The sequence below is a fragment of the Podarcis erhardii genome (assembly GCF_964252035.2).
Source record: "Podarcis erhardii genome assembly, chromosome: 1".
Lineage (NCBI taxonomy): Eukaryota > Metazoa > Chordata > Lepidosauria > Squamata > Lacertidae > Podarcis > Podarcis erhardii.
Genome location: NC_138497.1, coordinates 46,421,589 through 46,443,462, shown reverse-complemented (window position 1 = coordinate 46,443,462; position 21,874 = coordinate 46,421,589). Strand labels below are relative to the sequence as shown.

At 40.8% G+C, this 21,874-nt stretch overlaps 1 protein-coding gene across 3 annotated transcripts in view; it reads left to right on the top strand.

Moving 5' to 3' along the window:
* The window catches only part of RBM25 (RNA binding motif protein 25), a 34,916-nt gene extending 13,042 nt beyond the window's left edge, over positions 1 to 21,874 (top strand). For 2 of the 3 annotated variants that reach the window (XM_081881551.1, XM_081881550.1), the window contains exons 7-19: positions 3,378 to 3,560; positions 5,559 to 5,612; positions 5,870 to 5,953; positions 9,616 to 9,896; positions 11,507 to 11,720; positions 12,194 to 12,283; positions 13,470 to 13,543; positions 14,318 to 14,468; positions 14,840 to 15,164; positions 15,487 to 15,761; positions 17,952 to 18,050; positions 20,258 to 20,305; positions 20,455 to 21,874. In XM_081881551.1, the coding sequence (XP_081737677.1) occupies positions 3,378 to 3,560; positions 5,559 to 5,612; positions 5,870 to 5,953; positions 9,616 to 9,896; positions 11,507 to 11,720; positions 12,194 to 12,283; positions 13,470 to 13,543; positions 14,318 to 14,468; positions 14,840 to 15,164; positions 15,487 to 15,761; positions 17,952 to 18,050; positions 20,258 to 20,305; positions 20,455 to 20,547 (1,971 nt within the window). In that variant the 3' untranslated portion in view covers positions 20,548 to 21,874. The remainder of the gene's footprint in view (positions 1 to 3,377; positions 3,561 to 5,558; positions 5,613 to 5,869; positions 5,954 to 9,615; positions 9,897 to 11,506; positions 11,721 to 12,193; positions 12,284 to 13,469; positions 13,544 to 14,317; positions 14,469 to 14,839; positions 15,165 to 15,486; positions 15,762 to 17,951; positions 18,051 to 20,257; positions 20,306 to 20,454) is intronic. The other variant, XM_081881552.1, reaches the window with a different exon arrangement.

Sequence of the window (21,874 nt, the reverse complement as noted above, 5' to 3'; positions counted from 1 at the left end):
ATTATCAAAAATTTCAAATAAGTTCACAAGTTGCAAGTCCTTGAATTTTTTTACAGACTTGCCTATCAACACGTGAATTCACAAATCACTTTTAAAAAATGTATCTAATAATACGCTGTCTGCTAATAATACAGTGTTAAAGGGTCTAAACCACTGAGCCTCTTGGGCTTTCTGATCGGAAGGTTGGCAGTTTGGATCCATGCAAGAAAGTAGATGCTAGTGCAAGTAGATAAGTACTGTGGTGGTAGGAAGGTAAACAGTGTTTCCATGCGCTCTGGTTTCCGTCACGGTGTTCTGTTGTGCCAGAAGCGGTTTAGTCATGCTGGCCACATGACCCAGAAAGCTGTCTGTGGACAAATGCTGGCTCCCTTGGCCTGAAGCAAGATGAGCGCCGCACCCTGTAGTTGTCTTTGACTGGACTTAACTGTTATGGGGTCATTTACCTTTACCTTACCTAATAATACAGCTTTTCTGGAATGATAATGTTAGAGAAAAACACAAAATATTTAGAATTTTTTATCTTGATTTAAGTCTATGGCCAAGGCTCATCCAAAGAAGATGTGAAATATAGTGCATTTTCTTACTTGTAGTAACTTAAGCAATCTTGCATAGCTTACAGTGTTGCTGTACTCTAGCAGCTTCTGCAAGCTCCTGGTTAGGAGTACATGCCTCACCATTCACTATAATTTGTCCTTGGGGCAAGGAAGGGAGAAATAAAGACCAGAAGCAAAACACAGTTTTAATGCATTGTTAACTTTTTGCTATGTTTGTATGATCAAGTAGTTAAAAGCATTTAATGAGTTAAATTTAGTTACCCATGTGCCATAGAAAGGGGTTTAGGGTTTACCATTTTGATACACAGCCTATAAAGTAGGAGTATTTTAGTACAGTGCTACCTCGTGTTACGTACCGTGCCCCTTATGAATGCTGTTGGTTACACGCTCCGCTAACCCAGAAGTAGATGCCCCTTGTCCCAGGATGCGAGCGGAAGTCGCGCTCCAGGGGCACAGGAGGCGTCATTAGCAAAAGCGCGCCTCATGTTACGAACGGACCTCCGGAACGGATTAAGTACGTAACACGAGGTACCACTGCATTTATTTCACATGAGCAGACAAGAAAGCTCTCCATAAATTCCTGCTGTCTTAAAATATGGAGAAACTAAATAAGGCAGATATCTGGCTCTACTTAACTTCCATCCCTGACTAATACTGTTACCCCCTTAATTTCTTTTACTACCACCTAAGCGGCACTACCTATTAGGTCATTTCAGGCTGTTCCTCCTTGACATTGCAGCTTCTACACCAGCTGAAATCCCCTCCTGCCCCTACTTCTTAGCTACTGCTTCTCCATAAGCCTGTCTCTTTCCTATTCACTCTTTATCCACTTGGCATTTGACTGGACATCCATCTCTTATTCTCAGGTGAGATTCCCATCCCCTCTTTTTAAGGCAAGAATTTATTATTTAAGTTTAATACAAGTGTATGAAAAAGAGGGAGACATGATAGGACATTGCCTGTTTTTCCCCCACTGCTCCTCAGTAGCGACAGCAGTGACAAATGTTTGATGGGATGGAAGATAAAAAAAATAATGTAATATGCACATTCTTTTTCTGTATTTAGGTTTTCCTTGCAGCCAGGCTGTAGGCTGAGAATGGCCTGGAGCAAGTTGAAGTCACTTGGCCTCAGGTCATTCATACTTCCATGTGCAGATGAGAATTTATCTATTTACTATTTGTAAGGAGGAAAGTGGGGATTTTCATTTCTTACTGTATTTGATTCTGTGATTTATTTATTTTTAGATTTAGAATTGTTTTGAGCCCCTTTGAGCCTTCCGAGAGGCAAGCTATAAGCCTTTAAATATATAATCATTAAAGTTTTGTAGGCAACTGTGTATATATTAATGTTTTTATTAATAGTTTAAAGTCTATGTTACATTCATCTTACATGGAAAATTGAAATTCAGCAATTCTAGTGTGGAAGTGACAGTCTACAGATATGTATGTTAAAGCATTTTACACACATGTATTGTCATTGTGCAGTATGACCACTTACATGCAAAAGTCTGTTTATACTGCAGACAAACTTTGTGTATAAGTTTAGTAATGTGTGACACAAAGGGTAGCTTGGTACGGTGTTGCCTTGTATGTGTTCTCCACTTTGTTGAACAGCATTCTTAATCCTACGGAACAGAATATTTCTATAACTGCTGACATAGCGTATTAATTTGAAACCTGCACTGTATTATGTTGTACTTGCTGCATCAAAATATCACATGAATCCACACTAAATTATTTTTATTCCTTCAGAGAGTGCACACATTGTAGTGTATCATTCTCTTTAAAGTTTGTGCCAGGCGTCAGCAAATTCATTTGCCCTCTGTCATGTGTGATGAGCGGCAAGCATTATTCTCTGAGCAGTAGAGTGGTGGTTCCTGCCACCACCCCAGCTTCAAAATTGCGAGGAAGGCGGTATGGCAGAGGAACCAAAAGAGACTTAGCTATAAAGGATTGGCAGGCACGGGAAGTGTTGGCTCTTGCTACCTAAATGCATCTTATGCACCTTTGTGCAGCACCCAAAACTGCATGTTGCTCTCTTCACCCAGGAGTTATTGGGTACCACTTCCCAGAAATGCACAGAGGACCTTCCTGCAGCAAGTGCCAAGCACTTTTCAGCTGGTCTTTTCTGAAGGCAATGCTGTGTGTGTGTGACCACTCTGCAGCTTTGTCAGCTGGTTGGTTCTGTACAAAACAAAACATTTTCAACTCTAGCAACACAAGCAGTGCTTTAGGCATTAATTTAGCTTTGTCTTCCAACAATGAGAATAAGTAGTAGAGTGCTAGAAAGGCCTTTTGTCTTGAGAAAATGATGGGGATATATGTGAACTTTCTGGGTTTGCCAATTGAAAAATTCTGTGTATCACTCTTGTGAGGACTAAGGCTGGGCAATGTATTGATATATCATCCAAAACTGGTTGAAGTCCATATCATCATATCAGTTTCATAATTTTTGACCTAGCAATATATTGAGAATCATGGGGGGGAGGGTGTTAGTTATGCAGAAATCCCAATGTGGGAAAACTGAAGCCAGCCAATGCCTCTACATAGCTCCATCCTTATTTCAGACCTTGTGATGTATCAGTATATTGCAGTGTTTAGCTGGTGATATAGCACAATGTTGAAAACCAGATATCGCCCAGCGATAGTGAGGACCTACTAGAATCTGTAGTTAAAGGCTGATTGTAAGGATGTTAAGTACACCTAGCACTTCCACTTGCTAGCTACATGTAATAGACCTATCTAGTTCATATGAAGTAAACATTTTGGATGCTGTTCTGCTATGTCCCATGTGCTTGACTTCAAGATTTGTGTTACTCTTTAGAACACCAGGCCAGAAACTACAACTGATGATGATGAAGCCCTGGATGAAGAAGCAAAGAGAAGAGACCAGCTAATTAAAGGGGCCATTGAAGTGTTAATACGGGAATATTCCAGCGAGCTCAATGCCCCCTCCCAAGAGTCTGACTCTCATCCCAGGAAGAAGAAAAAAGAAAAGAAGGAGGATGTATGTGTTTTGATTTTGGACACAAACAGATTTACTTCATCTCCCTACATAAGGGCCAAACCCTGTGCCAATACATTAGCTCAAAGCATCTGATGAGAACACAAATCAACAAACCTTGATGTTAGCAGAAGTTTTCATGTTTCATACTGAAATTAAATCAGTTCTAGATGCCAAACCCTGTGGATGTTGTAGGTCTGTGAACACAAAGGTCACAAATGCCTAGACTTCTTGGAGCTACAGGTTTGAATCTCAGCAGGTTTGATTCAGCCTTTCATCCCTTCTAAAATACATGTATTGAAATAATTGCAAAATGTTTTTTTGAGATGGGGAGAAGATTTTAAGACCCTAAAAGAGATTCTGCCTGTAATGTTTGACATCTTAAATGCCCTAAGTCACTGGGTCATAGAGGTTTGCACTGGTGTTATAGCCACAACTCAGCTGATTGGCAGCCCTTCTTCACTGTCCTGATTTAATTATGTTTGTGCACATAGCTAAGAAGCTCTTTCTTATCCTTGAGGGATGAAAGCCATGATGTTACAAAATGGTTTGTTAATATTTGGCTGTTGGGCCACCTGACATCCATATTTTTTAAGTGTAACATTTGACCCAAAATGCTATAATTCCCCTTCTGTGGATAACCCTGCTAATGATTACACTAATTTTTGCTTTACTCTGGGGGGGAAAGGGTACAGCTTAGTAGTAATTATGCCAGCCTTGAAAATGTGTCATGATTGTTTCAATGATGGGCTCTTAATACCTGCCACTCACAGCAAAAGATGGGGGTGAATTTTGGTTTCTGTCTGCAGCCTTTCTTACTAAGCTTAACTTTCTCCCTTATGTTGTGCTGATAGCAAGCAATAAGATAGCTTTGGCTGCTGGTGAAGTGCATGAAAAGGCAGTGCAAGAAATAATGCTTCTCACTCAGGGAGTGAGTGCACCTCCCACTGTTCTTTAGCCTCCACTTAATCTTGCACTGATTTTTTTGCATTCTGCACTTATTTATAGGCAAGCCATGTCTCTCTCTTTAAAAGTTATTATCCATGCTATGGATTGTGTTATGTATATAATCAAGAATATAATGGTATCGAGAGACATAATGGTACTGAGAGGTTACTTTTTAGAAGCCCATATTAAAAGAACTGAATATTGATCTTCCTCCTTTAATAACTGCTAGTTTTAGGGTGACCTGTAGCCACACCTTGCTGATGTAGCTGGGTTTTAAATTTAGGGTGGTCTATCAGAACAATGAAATATTTAACTGTGTCCTTGTCTTCCTGCCCTTTGAAATAGTGGAAGTGCATCTTTATTTTGTAAGGATGAACATGGGACACGAGCATGACTTCTCATCCCATTATCTGTTGGGAAGTGTGGGACTAAAAAAGCTCTGTGCATGGTGGGGGGAGGGAAGTATATAAAACTGTGGTGGGTGCCATGTAAAGCTGGTTTTGAGGCACTGTTATCCCCTTTATTGAATGCTTATAATTGTGACTGGTTCCCTTGCCCATTCTGTTTGTTGAAAAGATGAGGGATAATGTGGGAAAATTGAGAGTGCGGGGAAAAGAAATGGCAAGTGAAATCTGACTCTTGATTTCAGATGTGGGGAACCTCGCTAATTTGCAGTAACTGTTGGCAACCCCCCCTTGATATAATTACAATTTTGCGAATTAGCGAGTAAGAAACAAAACGAGGCTTATAATAGTACCACAAAAGGCCACTTTTAACAAGCGTAGCTTAGCTTGCAAGATTTCCTAGAATGCTAATGTTCTGCAATTTTAAATGGAGACATGCCAGGGTGAGGTGGCACCCAGCAAACCTTTGCCGAGAAGTAGATCAGTAAACGGAGAATTAGCGAGGTTCTTCTGTAACTTTGTTGAGTCAGACCTACGGTCACAGCAATGCAATATTGCTTATTCTGCAAACATACAGAACATTGTTTTTTTTCCAGAGTAGTGTGCAATCTATTTTTTAAAAAAGAAATCTCCGTGGATTTTTCCGCAGATTTTCCGCAGATTTCCAGTGGCCCCACTGATACCCTATCCACTCATCACCAAGGTTCGTTTACATTGTAGGCTTTGACAATGACTATGTTTACTGCTAGTTACCAGATTTGTGACTCGTGTCCATCTAATTTTTTTTTTCATTCATTTAACATCAGACTGTGAGGTTTGGTACTGCAGAAGGCCTTTATTTATCTCTTACAAGACTGGTACAAAACATCTAACCTTCAGCTTTTCTTTTGGTTCTCCTGTTTCTGTGCAGATGGGTTTTAATATTCTATCTCCTGTTCTGCCCCCCTTTCTCTCTTACAGGAGGATATAAATGCTATTGAAATGGAAGAAGATAAAAGGGACCTGATATCCCGAGAGATCAGTAAATTCAGAGATACGCACAAGGTAGTATACTTGTTTTTGTACCTTATACAAAATTAGGTTTTTGCAAAATCCAGTTTCCCTCCCCCTTTAGAAAATTTAAAAGCACATGACCATATCACATATAGTAGGCATAATGTGTGTCTAAAAAGCCACTAAGGACAAAATCCCACTTAAATCATCTTATTTTGTCCTTTTTATTTTCTAATGACTACCTTGCAATCTCCTCAGTGTGAATACATTAAAAAAATCAAACACATTTACCCCACTTTTCTTTAAATTAACCCAAAGCAGCTAAAACCATTTACATAAGACCCAATAATTAGACTGGGCTGCTGCGTAAAACATTCTGGCCCCCACATCATTCAAGCAGTTGTAAGACATAATTCAATCTCTGTTTTACTGAGCTCTGCTGCTTAATTTAAACTTGAGATTTAATTTAATAGCTCTGAGTTGAGAATGGGGGTGAAATTAAATTAGGTTAGTGGTTATCAGACTTTACCAAAATTTAGATGCATGGAAGAACTGTAAATTCCCATTAAGCTAATCTATTCATTGACCCCCACCATTATGATAGAGATCATATGGTGACTAATGCAAGATGAAAAACACAGCTTGGAAAGTAACATGGAATAGGATGTAAGTATGAGCTTCTGTTTTTTTTATTATTTATGGATGCCCCCTCAGAAAAATATGCAAAGGGGTAACTGGCTTGGAAATGTGTTTACACAGCAAATCCTACCTCAGGGTTCCCACCTACAGAAGTTTCTGTAATGTGAATTTGTGAATGTGTTCCGGTTGGGAAGGGTGGTTTAAGGGGGGGTGAAATTCAAGCTATGCATGCACTGTCTCTTGATGTTAGCTTCTAAGGGAATATGAACTGCCCACCAAGGCTGGAGTACTGCACGCTCAGTGAAGTATTTATCCCTGAAATGAGTGCTTGTAGTTAGCTAATATTGGTATAATGGTGTGAATTTACAAAACGGGTAAAAAGTACTCTGGTTACAGGATCACACTTACTTTAAAGCAAAAATGGATGTACATTGCTGGCAATGCAACATATTGTAGTATAACTTTGGAATGAGAACCTGAGGATAATTGTTCCAGAAGATGTATGAAACTGTTCAGTGGTGAAACATCGTCTTATTTCCAAGCCCCAACATACCTCTGAAATGTAAAGAAATAATGTGGTTAAAACAAAATCAAAATATGCTTCACTGTTTCAGAAGCAATCGGGCATTTTGCTGCCTTTGATCTATCCTATTGGGGGAATATTTTGAATTAACCTTTTCTAATAGATGGAACTAAATCTAATACAAAATGGCCATTTCATATATTGGGTGGGATGTTCAAAAAGGGGCTGGCTAATGAGCACAGTGAACCTTTGCATGTTTTTTGGTTAGAATTTACAAACAATCGGACTGTTAGGGTATCAGCATTGCAGGGGGTGTCCATTTACAGCACAGATGAGTCTGAAGAGAACCGAAGGTAAGATTTTACTTTTTTTTTTCTACCTACCTTCTTTGCTCATTACTTTATTAGCATATCCTGAATCCTTTTCACCCCTCATTTCCTATAAAACATCCTTTTGTTCACTTGGAAGCAGCCTATTACTTAAATTTTCAATATGAAACAGCAGTTCTGATTTGGCTTTTAAGAAAAGAGAAGCTTGAAATAAAAGCCTTAAGATGCCAAAAGCCAATGCAAATTTTTATCATGGCTTTTACTACAAAGAAATTTTTGCGGGGGAATCCCGGAACTTAACCAAAGACATTGTTATTGGAACAACTAAAGTAATCTGTAAGTATCGATCATTTCAGTATATAAACTTTTCTATAAAAGTATACGAAATTTGAGGTAAGTTCTGCTTTTGAAAGTTAATATAGCTAGCATAACCTTAATACACTAAATGAAATTATATTGTATGAGAGCATTTCACTTAGAAAGTAGGTTGCCACATTCTGTACACTTTCACTTTTTCCTCCTCCATTATGGCTGTTCTCTACCATTCTCAAATACCCTTTTCTTTTGTGAGTTCAATGTATCTAACACCATCCTCCCTATATTTCACTTTTGGTACCATTTAGTGTGGTGGTTAGATATATTGACCTTTTGTTTATTAGTTTTATTACTGTGACTTTGTTTTGGTTCTCTGGTCCATGAGCGCACATGAGAAGACTGTCTGACAGGTAAGATTGTTTTTAAAGTTGTCTTAAATTCTTTGTTGAAAGAGAGAAATATATGCGCACTTTATTGTTCCAGTTTATAAATTATTTCAGCGGTGGTAAACACGGTGCCAAATGGGGCGATTTTGCTCTTCCCCCTTGCATCAACTGCATACAATATATTCAGGGTGTAATCCTTCCTCACTCATGCTGCACCCATGCACAGGTGGGTCCTGTAAGGATAATGGTGCTCTGTTACTTTCTCCTTAGCATACATGCAGGCAATGAACCAGGCCCCTGCTGAAAATAAGAGGCTTGTGCACTTTTCTTACACCCTCCTCCACTTGCCACTTGGTGAAGGAACAGATCATGCTCCTTCCACCAAGTGACAAGAGGGGGCTGAGTAGTGATGCAAGAGCATCTTATTGGCTGAAATGGTATGGTGCACTGATTGCACATGTGCGCTAAGGAGAGAAGGCGTGAGAAATGGGCTCTGTTAAGCCCTATGTTGATCTCTTCAGGCACAACACTTGGATGTGGAAGGATCATGCCCTTAATATTTTGGCACCCATCAGGCTGATATTTGGCTTATGTTTTTTTCCTTCCTTTTTTTGGTTTACTTGTGAACCATGTACTTGCTCTTCCTCCCAGAAATATAGCTTGTAGGCAAGGTTAATCCAGTGTTGGCGGTCCATGTCCTAGCACAGCATCTGTAAGTTAACACACACCAATTGCTTCCAAGGATGGATTTATCTATCATTTTAATGAGATTTTATTGTTCTATTGTCTTCATGGGAGTTTTGGTAATAGGCATGACTTTTTGAATTTAAAAAATGCACTTTTGTATAGAATTCAGTAAAAATGTACTGTATAACCTTTTAGTCTTGTCTATGTGCGATTTCCAACCTTCTTGAGGATGCTGTTCTTTAGAAACCATTACTTTAAGCAGTAAATGCAAAAAATTAAAAAAGTTGGGGAGAATAAAGTGATTGGTAAGATGTATCCTTCCAAACATTTCAAGTAACATACACAGTTGAAGTTGATTTTACTTCCCATCCTTGCATAGAATGAATTTGGTTTGGCTGTGGTATGAGGTAATCTTGTCTGTCAGCATCCTACTAAATGATCTGCCTACATGGGCAGGATTAACTTTGCCAGCTAAAAATTCATCTGTGTTCAAGCTCTTTTCTATCTTTTGTGGCTCGGGAGTTTTCTGTGAACTATTGATGGCAATGCACTATGTAATTGTCAGCATATGCATATATGAGGTGAGCATTGCCCTTCTTTCCAAGGTTGGAGATTGCCAGTCTATGTTAGATATATGCTTTTTGCACGAAATCCAGCCTTACGATTGCAGAACCTTTTTTCTTATGAGCTGACAGTAAGCTGTTAAATATTTAAATGTTAAATTATTGGTGTTCTTGAAATGCTCACTACCAGCCTTGGGTGTTGTGCTTGGTGGTGGGGTGGGGCCTCCGACTCTAGCTACATGCTAACTTTGAAAATCCTCTTGGTTTCTAGAAATTGGAGGAGGAAAAAGGCAAAAAGGAGAAAGAGAGACAAGAAATTGAAAAAGAACGGCGTGAAAGAGAGAGGGAGCGGGAGCGTGAAAGAGAAAGAAGGGAGCGTGAAAGAGAGAGGGAGAGAGAGCGTGAAAGAGAGAAGGAAAAGGAACGGGAGCGTGAACGAGAACGGGATAGAGATCGGGACCGCACCAAAGACAGAGACCGGGACAGGGAAAGAGATCGAGACAGAGACCGCGAAAGAAGCTCAGACCGAAATAAAGATCGGAGCAGATCTAGGTAAATTGTGCTGTGTAATGAATACTTGTTACCGTATTTTTCGCTCTATAACACGCATCTGACCATAACACGCACGTAGTTTTTAGAGGAGGAAAACAAGAAAAAAATATTCTAAACGAAACAGTGGGTGTATGATTTTTATGGTTCATGCTGTGGCCACAGACGTGTGATCTGATGGTGAGTTTGGGGTAGCCCAATGCAAAAATCCTGAGGATCCATGTGGATCCGTGCTTTGTAACCACGTTTTAAGTGGGGAGGGAAGGAAAAGCACTCAAGGGACAAGGAGCACGCGTGGAGAAGGAGCTTTTCGGAGAGCTGAGCGGGGAGGAGGGAGGGAAAGAGCACTGTTGCTTTAAAGGTATACTTAAGGTATTCGCCCTGTACCTGGGTTTTTTCCATTTAACAGTTTGCAGCCTTTTCCTTCCGCTCCTTGTTTTGAGGCAGAATGGATTTGAGCAAGTGAGGAGGACTTCGCCATTAGCTGTGTAAAAGCGCTCCTCTTTGCAGCCTGAGTGATAAGCAGCCACCAGCAGCAATAGAGTGGAGCATAAAAAAGCGGTAGGGGCACTAGGACCCAGACAATGCTTGAATCTATCCTGCCTGAAAACAAGCTGCTCCCTCCCAGCTGATAGACGCAGGGATTTGTGAAGTTTTCCCCTCTCCCTCATCCCCAGGCTTTTTTTTTACTTCCTGGTTTTCACTGCGTGGCTCAGAGCTCGAGGTTGGTTTTATTTTGCTGCTGGTTGCTTAAATTCTATCTTTCCTGCCGTCCCTCTGCAGCCTCATTGCTCTGTTTAGAGAGCGCACAGACCTTTGCTAGTGTCCTCCCGTGTAAGTGGCTGCTGCCCAGTTTGCTGCCATGGCTCTCCTTCCCTCCCTCCTCCCCGGCTCCAGGTCGCTTTAAAGCAAGCAAAGCGAGAGCCTCGTAGAGTGTGTAAGCGGCTCCCGCTTTGCTTGACTGACGGCAGCCATGGCTCCGATCCGTGCATTCGCTCCTTAACACGCACAGGCATTTTCCCTTACTTTCTAGGAGCAAAAAAGTGCGTGTTTTGGAGCGAAAACTACGGTAATAAAATTGACAATGGTTCTTAAGGAAATAATTCATGGATGCAACCTGTTTTGAAGACCAGCATGCAATAAGCCATGAGGCAATGAATTAAATTGTATGATTTGCTGACAGCCGTGGTGCCCTGACCCTCAGGCCCTTTTGTATGGTTTGGCTGACGGAATAAAGCCACAACCAACGTACAGAGAGACTGTGTGTGTGTGTGTGTGTGTGTGTCTGTGTGTCTGTGTGTCTGTGTGTGTCTGTGTGTGTCTGTCTGTCTCTCAATGTAAGACAGCAAACTGATGTACTGTGTCTATTCAAAACATCATTTATCTAATGACTACACAAGCAACGTTGTAGCTAATTTGAAAAACTTAACAGAGGTTTTGAGTTTTGGCTTAATTTCGGTGATCTCAAAATCGCAACTTTTGTAAACCTCGTATTGTATGGTGTTTTAATTATCTATTAAGAGTTAATTTTGTTAGACCTAACCTCTATTACCAGCAGTATTAAATGTTGACAATTACATGCATTAATCATTTGTCATTATATTTGTCCACAGAGAGAAAAGCAGAGACAGAGAAAGGGAGCGCGAGAGAGAACGGGAGAGGGAACGGGAGCGAGAGAGGGAACGGGAGCGGGAAAGGGAACGAGAACAACGGGAGAGAGAGCGAGAAAAGGACAAGAAAAGGGATAGAGAAGAGGATGAAGAAGATGCCTATGAGCGGCGCAAACTGGAAAGGAAGCTCCGTGAAAAGGAAGCAGCTTATCAAGAGGTATAGGAGGATGTTGCTTCTGATCTGGGGATTGGATTCAAAGGGATTCTGTTGCAAATGGAAAGCACCCGGTTTTCGGGAGTGGGGTGAGAATATTAACTCTACCATTCCACCCACTGGCTTTAGAGCCCTGCATTGAAGCCCCTCTCCTCCAGTACCCCATTGCTCCCTCAGGAGACACTTGTTGAAAGGAGGTTGTCTCTTTTCAGGGTGAAAGCCCCATTCTCTGAATGGAGGTCTGATAATAGTTGTTAAAGATCCAACTCCATTATCGTGGAGCATGTTTCCTGCCCATACCTGTATTCTAATAATTTTGTAGCATTGACCATCAAACTTCATTTTACAGAACCTCTGTATTGAAATAGAAGACTGGGTGATATAATTAAATGTGGATGGTTTTGCTTCTCTCAAGTGACTTATGGGATTTTTTCCTCTCTGGTTCAGTACATTGTAAACAGATTATTTTGTTTCAGCGTCTTAAAAACTGGGAGATCAGAGAACGGAAAAAAGCTAGAGAATATGAAAAGGAAGCTGAGAGGGAGGAAGAAAGGCGAAGAGAAATGGTAAGGGGTTCATTATTTTTTGCACTGCCTTTATTAGATGCTCAAATGGCAGAATCTCTATGCTGGTATACAAGGGTGTCCTGTAGAGGCAGTAGTAGTAGTCGTAATATTTTTGTGACTTAAGTGGTAGCTCACAAATGTGAATGCAAAATAGCTGAGTCTGTATGTTGCCGCATTTTTTAAAAAAGCATTAAGCAAAAAGAAAGTGTTTGGCTGCTTTACAGACTTTGTTCCTTATAAAGTGAAAAGGTCCGCTTCCCACCTGAGAGATGCCCGCTCCCACTCCAGCTTGCATGCAAGTAGGAGTGGGATTGCTCACCTGGGGAGTTCAAGCCCTTCCTTCCAAGCTGAGAGCGCCATGATCCCGCTTCTGCAGCCCGGCAGCTGCATCTGAGAACTCCTGCACTGCCTCTAATGCAGCTGTCAGCCTGTCTCCGCCTTGCCAGGTGGTGCTCCTTTAAACTTCTCCATTGAGGGGAACGTAGCCACACATCTCTCACAGGAAAAGTGTGATGGAGCCAGCACCTCCTCAGCTGATCCATCTTCTGCTCCCATGCAAGCAGGAGTGGGGTCAGAGATCTCTCACCTGGGAAACAGGGGCTTTGCACTCCCAGCTAAGCAGCCCTGATTCCGCTCCTACTTGCGCGGGAGCAGAAGCTGGATCTAAGTTTGCATGCCTAGTGACATTTTTACATGTTTCTTTCAACAGCAGGACCCATCCATTTTCAAAAGCTATATTGTAGACTGTTTTCAAAAGTGGATTGGCACAGGAAACTGCTTTCTAAAATGCATGCCCAAATTCCTCTCATGCATTTAGAGCTTTAGAGCTCATTAACTTGGTTCTCTTGCATCCTAGCCAGAACTGACAGGCTACTTGAGGCAGATTTGCACTCAAAGCGATTATTTCAGGTCCCTTATGCAAAGCCTGGCTAACTTATCTCATGCCTCTACACTTTAGTTCAGAACTGGGAAGTCCATTCTCAACTCAAGCTTCAGAGGGTTCAGTAGTTTGTGAGGAGGAAATACAGTTCTAGAAGCAGGAAAAGCAAACTAGTAGTGACTTGCTATCTACTTAAAGGAAGGTGCTACTCTAGAAACTTTCTGGTAGGGAATAACTTCTACTCCTTCAAGGGTGACGAGCTAATTTCTGTCTGAAATTAATTAAATGTTTTCAACTCTCTTATAGGCAAAAGAAGCTAAGCGCCTAAAAGAATTTCTAGAAGATTATGATGATGACAGAGATGATCCAAAATACTATAGGTATGCTTAGCATGAACTGCAGGAGATTTTTATTTATTTATTTAATTTGTGTACCCTTCTATACCCGCAGGTCTCAGGGCGGTTCACAATATAAATCAGTTTGTGTTCTCAGATTTCGTCAACATGACTCCTGTCAGAAAGACATATGTAGGAAACCTTGTGTTCCAACATGTGATGAGTAGGAGAGGTTTACAGACAATGTGATTTAGAATAATAAAATTGTAGAGTTGGAAGGGATCATGAGGGTCATCTAGTCGAACCCACTGCAATGCAGGGATATTTCTGCCCAATGTGGGGCATGTAGTGGGTGAATCAGGTGAAGCTAGCCAAAGGTGCTCCACACTACAAAGGAAACCTGTGTGTTCAATGATGGAGATGGCAGCCCCAAATTTGTAAATTTAATGCAGCACCAATAAGAGTGATCATTAGATAAATCCTAGCAAATATGCACCTCTTTTATGAAAAGCACTGAACATATTCAGATAACTTTGTGTTGGAAGAATGAGGAGACTCGTAATCACTTTCAAACTAAAGGATCTTTTATTTCCCTAGTTTTAAGAATTGCTATTCCTTCCTGGCATGTTCTTGTAAGAATCCAGGTGCAAAGAAGTACATGGCTTAACCCTACTCCAAACAGAATATTTTAGTTCTCTGATGTAGGGAATGAAACATGAAACTTTATAGTCAATATTCTGTATTGGGTGCTTATGGTGTGCTGTTTGTGAGAAACAAGTGCCATGAGACCTTTAAAACAAAAGTGAATACATGTTACAGGGGAAGCGCTCTGCAGAAGCGATTGCGAGATAGGGAAAAGGAAATGGAAGCAGATGAAAGAGATAGGAAAAGGGAAAAGGAAGAACTGGAAGAAATCCGGCAACGTCTTCTTGCAGAAGGACACCCAGATCCAGATGCAGAGCTACAGAGGGTAAGAAATGCCTTTTTTGGCAAAGTGTGGTGAATGAGCATTTTTATAATAGTAGACCATGTCATGTAGTCGACTATTGGTAAGCTAGAGATTTGTGACTGACACTGTTGGTTGACATGTCCTGGCTTTATCCCCATTTTCATGTGGAAAGCAGTTTTTTGTTTCAGATCTCTTTATATAAGTATCATAGTATTGTTAATCTGGATTATTCCTTACTTATAAAGCCAAACAAAATTGAGCTTTTAAAAAACTGCCTCGGATTAACTAGGATTATCCATTTACGGGGACAGCCAGGCTTGCTTTGCATGTTTTAACTCCTAATAAGTGCATTTGGTGAAGAATGTGCATAAGACCACAATTTTGTTCCATAGATGGAACAAGAGGCTGAAAGGCGTCGACAGCCACAAACCAAACAGGAGCCAGAATCTGAGGAAGAGGAGGAGGAAAAGCAAGAAAAGGAAGAGAAGAGGGAAGAACCCGAAGAAGAGGAGGAAGAGCCAGAGCAAAAGCCCTGCCTTAAACCAACCTTGCGACCCATCAGCTCTGCCCCATCTGTTTCCTCAGCAAGTGGCAATGCAACTCCTAACACTCCTGGGGACGAATCTCCCTGTGGTATTATCATCCCACATGAAAACTCGCCAGATCAGCAGCAGCCAGAGGAGTACAGGCCTAAAATAGGGCTTAGCCTCAAATTGGGCAAGTTTTTTTTCTTGTTTCTATCCATGTGAGGAAGGAGGGCACAAAGATAGGAAGTCAGATTCTGTGCTTCCCTTCTTTGAACCTTTTGATTGTATAATTATTATTGATCCATTTGAGAGCAGAGCAGTTGAGTGAAGCAGCATAGAATAAACTCTTTAATCTTAGCCACTTTGCTCTGTGGTTGATTTTTCTCCCCCCAGTCTTTTATTATTATTTTGTTGATATCCCATTGTTTTTAAAAGTGCAGCTCTTACCTGAATTTGGAAGAGTCTCCAGATTGTGTTTAAATATATTAGAATGAATCTTCTTTATATTTTAGGTGCCTGCAATAGTCCTAACCAACCCAATGCCGTGAAAAGAAAGAAACTCACTGTGGACAGTGTCTTCAATAAGTTTGAGGATGAAGACAGTGATGACATGCCCCGAAAAAGGAAACTGGTGCCCCTGGATTATGGTGATGAAGACAAAGGCTCCTCCAAAGGCAGCGTCAATACTGAGGAGAAGCGCAAGCACATTAAGAGTCTAATTGAGAAAATTCCCACAGCCAAACCAGAACTCTTTGCTTATCCTCTTGACTGGTCTATTGTGGATTCAGTAAGTGTAAATTTTTACAAAATCTTGAGTATGAACTACAGGACATGTGTTGCACTAATTTGCCAGCTCTTGTGGTTCAGCACTGAGTATAGTTAAAATTTATGCACCTTATTGAATAATATGAGCTCTGTTGTAAAATCCTTATTTCAGTACATAACCAAGCCCCCATGCCTGCTATTTATCTTTAACTAGAAAAAAAATACTACCCTAAACATAGGCATGTCACATCATTTTATTTTATTTTATTTTATTTTAATTTAAATATGTTCTGTTGAAAGCCGCCCAGAGTGGCTGGTGTAGATATTTAGTTAGTACCGAAATGCAAAGATTGGCTTGGATCCTAAGTGTCTAAGTGCCCCTCTGCTTGTGAAAGGCTTCCAGTCTAGCAAAGGATTCCACTAGCAGTAGGAAGGGGAGACAATATTCACTTGTTCATCTTAAAGCTCTCCCACAATGTTCTAGAAAGTCCCCCAAACCTATGGAACACATTACAGTGGTACCTTGGGTTACATACGCTTCAGGTTACAGACTCCGCTAACCCAGAAATAGTACCTCGGGTTAAGAACTTTGCTTCAGGAGATGAGAACAGAAATTGTGCTCCAGCGGCGCGGTGGCAGCAGGAGGCCCCATCAGCTAAAGTGGTACTTCAGGTTAAGAACAGTTTCAGGTTAAGAACGGACCTCCAGAATGAATTAAGTACTTAACCCAAGGTACCACTGTATGGAGGACACAAGAGGCTGGGGGGAAGAGGAAATCACTTCTGCTCACTGTACTTTAATCAGTGAAAGAGAATTCTGGATTCATGCTATTCACTTATATATCAGATCATTTAGTAGTGGTAGCATGGAATATATAGCAGGCAAGAAGTAAGGAGGCATGTTGCTGTTCAGTCAAACTTGTCTCCTTGATGAGATCTGCTGCAGGCAAAGGGAGACAACTAAAACCTGTTGTATGGATACATCTGCCCATGTCCTATTTTGGATCCTGGCTTACAAGTTTGGTAAGAGCTGGCTACCAATTAAATAATGTTAAGTTCATAAACATTTTGTCTTTTAACTGATCTACTTAATTTTTTTTACATGTTACATACTGTACATGCCTTGAAATCGAAGGAATTTAAAGCAAATTTTGATAAAGGAATTGCCATCTTAACTCTGCAGTCCTATGCATATTGTTTTAGAAGTAAGTCTCGTTGAGTTCAGTGGGACTTATTTCCAGGTGTGTAGGGTTGCAACCTCAAACATTTTTTTCTATTTCATTCTGCTATAATTAAACACCAGAAGCAGATAAATCTAAAAAAAAAGCACCAGTCCTTAAAATTAATTCAAGCTTTACTTGGTTTATTTACTGATGTAAGTCCATTTAAATCTTGCAGTCATAAACACAATAGGAACTTCTTTACACACTACATTACAAGATGTGGTCATAGCCACCAGCTAAAATGGGATTAGACAAATTCATAGAAAAGGCTTTCAGTAGCTATTGGGCATGACGGCTTTATACTGACTCCAGGATCTGGAGGCAAAATTCATCAGTAGTAGTCACTGGGAAACAGTGGGAACAGGGCTATTTCATTCATGTCCTACATGTTTGTTTCCCAGAGGCATCTGGCTGGCCTTTCTGGGAAACAAGTTGCAGGACTAGATAGGCCTTTAGTCTGAACTAGCAGAGATTTTCTTTCAATGTTAATACAGTATTGTTGCTATAAGTGACAAAGGGACGTGGGTGGTGCTGTGGTTTAAACCACTGAGCCTCTTGAGCTTGCTGATCTGAAGGTTGGTGGTTCGAATCCAATCGATGAGGTGAGCTCCTATTGCTCTGTCCCAGCTTCTGCCAACCTAGCGGTTCAAAAGCATACCAGTGCAAGTAGATAAATAGGTACCACTGTGGCAGGAAGGTAAGCAGCGTTTCCGCGCGCTCTGGCTTCCGTCACAGTGTTCTGTTGCGCCAGAAGTAGTTTAGTCATGCTCTCCACATGACCTGAAAAGATGTCTACGGGCAAATGCTGGCTCCCTCAGCCTGAAGCGAGATGAGCACTGTACCCCAGCCTTTGACTGGACCTCACCATCCAGGGGTCATTTACTTTTATCTTTACTTTTACCTTTTATAAGTGACAAGGGATGAAAGCAATGTATGGTCCAAATAAAAAAATATGGAAACTATTTAAAATGATAATATTTTCTATTCTAGACATTAATGGAACGTCGAATTAGACCATGGATCAACAAGAAAATAATAGAATATATTGGTGAAGAAGAAGCAACACTAGTTGACTTTGTTTGTTCAAAGGTAAATTTCTTCATAAATACATATTTTAGGTGGCTGGTGCTATAATTTCGCTTGCCAGTTGGGCTTACTTGCACCTCTGGACTAAGTCAGGAATAGCCTTTACAGCAAATAGGCTGGCTCCTTTTACTCTTTCATTTCAGCTTAGCAATATTCTTCTGTGATTCCGCTGTTTCTACTGTTCTTTCTATGTATAAATACTAAAAATAAAAATTAGACTTCCTTTCCCTCATCTTCACAGACTGGCTTCTGAGAAGGAGACACAAGAAGCTCCCCCCCCCCCCTTTAGGGATGATTGGATTGCCCTCCTTAGCAGCAGTGATACAGTGAGATCTACCTCTCTGCAGGCTTTAATTTTTAGCCCTTATAGAGGTGTCATTGGCTGAGGTGGATTTTTAGAAATGTGTACAGTGGTTACAGACGCTTCAGGTTACAGACTCCGCTAACCCAGAAATAGTACCTCAGGTTAATAACTTTGCTTCAGGATGAGAACAGAAATTGCGCGGCGGCAGCGGGAGGCCCCAATGGCTAAAGTGGTACCTCAGGTTAAGAACAGTTTCAGGTTAAGAACGGACCTCCAGAACGAATTAAGTTCTTAACCCGAGGTACCACTGTACTGTCATCACTAGTCAAAGTATGAGCTGTTTCCCACCCCCTATGCACCCAAGCCACCACGGCTTGAAGTAGGCCAAACACTCCTGAGCAGGCTAGACCAGGCCTAGAGGACACCACAGCTGTGTGTGGCATTCCCTTCACCAGTGGAGCTAATATCCCCCTTATAGGGTAGGATGGCAGTCTCAGCATCACATGAGTGCATTGGAGCACATTGCGAGGGGCAACTGGTCCAGATGGATGGGAGACCCTTTGAGTCACAGCACAGCATTGACTGGCTCAAACTGCAGCAGCATGTCTGGCCACTCAGTACTTCTTCTACAGCATGCCTGTCTCACACCCTTTGCTTCCTTGAAACAGCATTGGCTGGAGTAGTAAGTTGTTGCCATTGGGATCCACCCTACTTGGTTGGGCTTTTGTACATCCCAACCCAGTGATGCTACATGGGCAAGTGAAATAGCACCATTGTACCTATCTGAAGAGTCGATTTGCTTGTCCAGTGTAGCATCACCGAGGCCACACCCTTGCATAGCCTGCAACACCTCTTTCCACCTCTGCTAGCACGGGCGGCTTTCAGTTGTAGGATATAGGTTAACATTAGTCTGAGTTTCATTTCTGGACTGTTCATGCTCAGTGAGTATGCAAAACTAAAGAGGAGTCAGCCTATTTCCTGTCAAAGGTACTCCTCCCTTCATCCACTGGAGGCGCAAGGAAGCCCAACTCAGTGATGCTACGCTGGACAAGCAAATCTACCCTTCAGTGGTACAGTGGTAACTTTCTCTCCACCTCCCAATCCGTGCACTTTCATTTCACAGTATTTGCCCAAAGTAAACTACTGACAGTGTGTTGCCTTCTATGCATAAATATATAACTATGTTGTTTTTTTAAACTGATGGGTCAGAAGCCTGATACTAGACTTGCACACATAACCTGCAGGCTTGTGCATCAGTTACTTTGGGAACTACAGTCTGCTCCAACATGACAGCAAACTGTGTGAGGGTTTTGTTTTGAGTTAATTAAGGTGGCAGGACACAAGTGGTAACTTTCCTTTCTCACTGTTCTTGGTCTACCTTGGTCACTCACAAATGCAATCAAATACCTGTTATGAATCGAACAAGGGGGTTGAAACTAAAAATGCCTTTTGGTCCACCTTTCAAATCATTTAGGGTTGTATCCAGTTGTGTTGCTACTCACAATAAGGGTTTTTGATCAGCAGAGGCTTTTGTGAATGGATTGGGAAGAGAAGCCGTTTCCCAAATTTCCTGTTTCTCCTACATACCTGGAACACCTCCCGTGCTCTTCCAAAAGCCCCCCTCCTCAATCTTCTGGAACAGGTTTTTGAGGTGCAAAGAGCTACAGATGGAAGGGGGGAAACAGTAAAAATCACAGTGCTTGCTTCCATTCCCCTGGAGCAAACAACCTTATTTTAAAATTGAAAGCAACGGGCTTGCTTTTCATGGATTTTATTTTAAGATACATGTGTTTGCTACCTGCTAGAATGTTACTGTTATGCGGGTAACAGTTCTAAATCTTGCATGGTTCAATTTTCAGTCATACAAGTGCTGTGTTCTCAATGTTGATATGCCTCTCTTTTTCAGGTTATGGCTCATAGTTCACCGCAGAGCATCTTGGATGATGTTGCTATGGTGAGTAAAGGAAAAACATGCCACATCCAGAATTTCTAATTTGTGTAACTTAGAGCTCTTCTGTGAGAATCACCTCCACTAAATGTATTCAGAGAGATGTACCTTTTCCTCTGGTTTTTAATGCCCTATTTTCTTCTTTTTTGGTGTAGGTGCTAGATGAAGAAGCTGAAGTTTTTATAGTCAAAATGTGGAGGTTATTAATATATGAAACAGAAGCCAAAAAAATTGGGCTAGTGAAATAAAGAATCCCTTTTTGTTTTGGGGGCGCCATTTCAACTTTTGTTCTGCATCACTGAAGAACTTTGAAGTTTCTCTGTCTTCAAGAGACATTTGTGAGACCTGTATTTTTTAAATGTAGAAAATGTGAATTTTTTTCCATCTTGTTACACTGAGGTCCCCTCTCCCTCCCTCCTGCCCTCACCCCAGCTTCCTTGGTTGTAATTATTTGAATTCTGCATTGGTGGTTTTTCACTCACCAGGTACAGTTACAGGTATTGTTTCATAAACTACTGCAGCTGCTGTACACAGTCTCTGATATTCATCTTCTAAACTGTTCCTTGTAAATATTAAAAAGACCCATGTTTTAGAAACATCTGTGCTTACCACAAACCAAAATAATTGAATTTTATGTAAATACACCAACCTCTTCTTTCCCTTTCCCATTTTAAAATATTAGAATAAACTTTAAAATTCTAAAAATGGATGGGAGTCATTTTGTTGGCACACAGTTTTCATCTGCATGGATAGGGGATCATTCCCTTGTTGGACTTTCTAATATTTCTAGAGGAATCTATAGAAAAACATGGTGGACTTGCTTCAACTCAGGCATTCTTGTAAAGCCATTGATAAATTTCCTCCTCGTTACATGAGGCCTTTTGTTCAGTTACGGTGGTGACAGAATTTCATACTCAGTTGTGGTTTTAATCAAGGATAACTAGTGCACAAATTTATTTAATTTTAGCTTCCTACTAATACAAGTCTGACATCTAAAGTATTCTTTTTTAATTATTTAAAATAAAATCCATAGACAGGTTTGGGAAACTTGTGGATAGAAAAGGTTTAAAAATGTAACTTGAGCACAACAGTTTACAATGTTAAAATCATATGCTTTCGAACAGTGGAGAAATTTGTTTTTATGTAAGTCATCAAGTCAGTTGTGACTTCCTTTTTGTACTGTAAGCTGTCTGTCGGATAGAGGATGATATTTCTTGTCCTCTTACTCTGTATGAGTTTTATACATATGCTGATGTGGTATCAATAACAATGTACTGTAAACTGCATTTTTTAAAATCTTCACAAGTAGAAAGACTGTATGCTATGGGCCTTCTTGATTGCAGGATGAACACTTTCCAGGAAGCAACAATTCTCACTTTTTAAAATACTGCTCTTCTGATATCTCTTTACCTGAAGGATACAGGTTGACCTATTTAGGAGGTGCAACCATGACACTGAGTTACTGAGTACATGCATTATAAGAAGACAGCTGGAAAAAACTGTTCTTAATAAATGGGATCCTATAAATGGTTCCACCATGTAAATATTTCAGATATTAAAAATGTATATATTTGA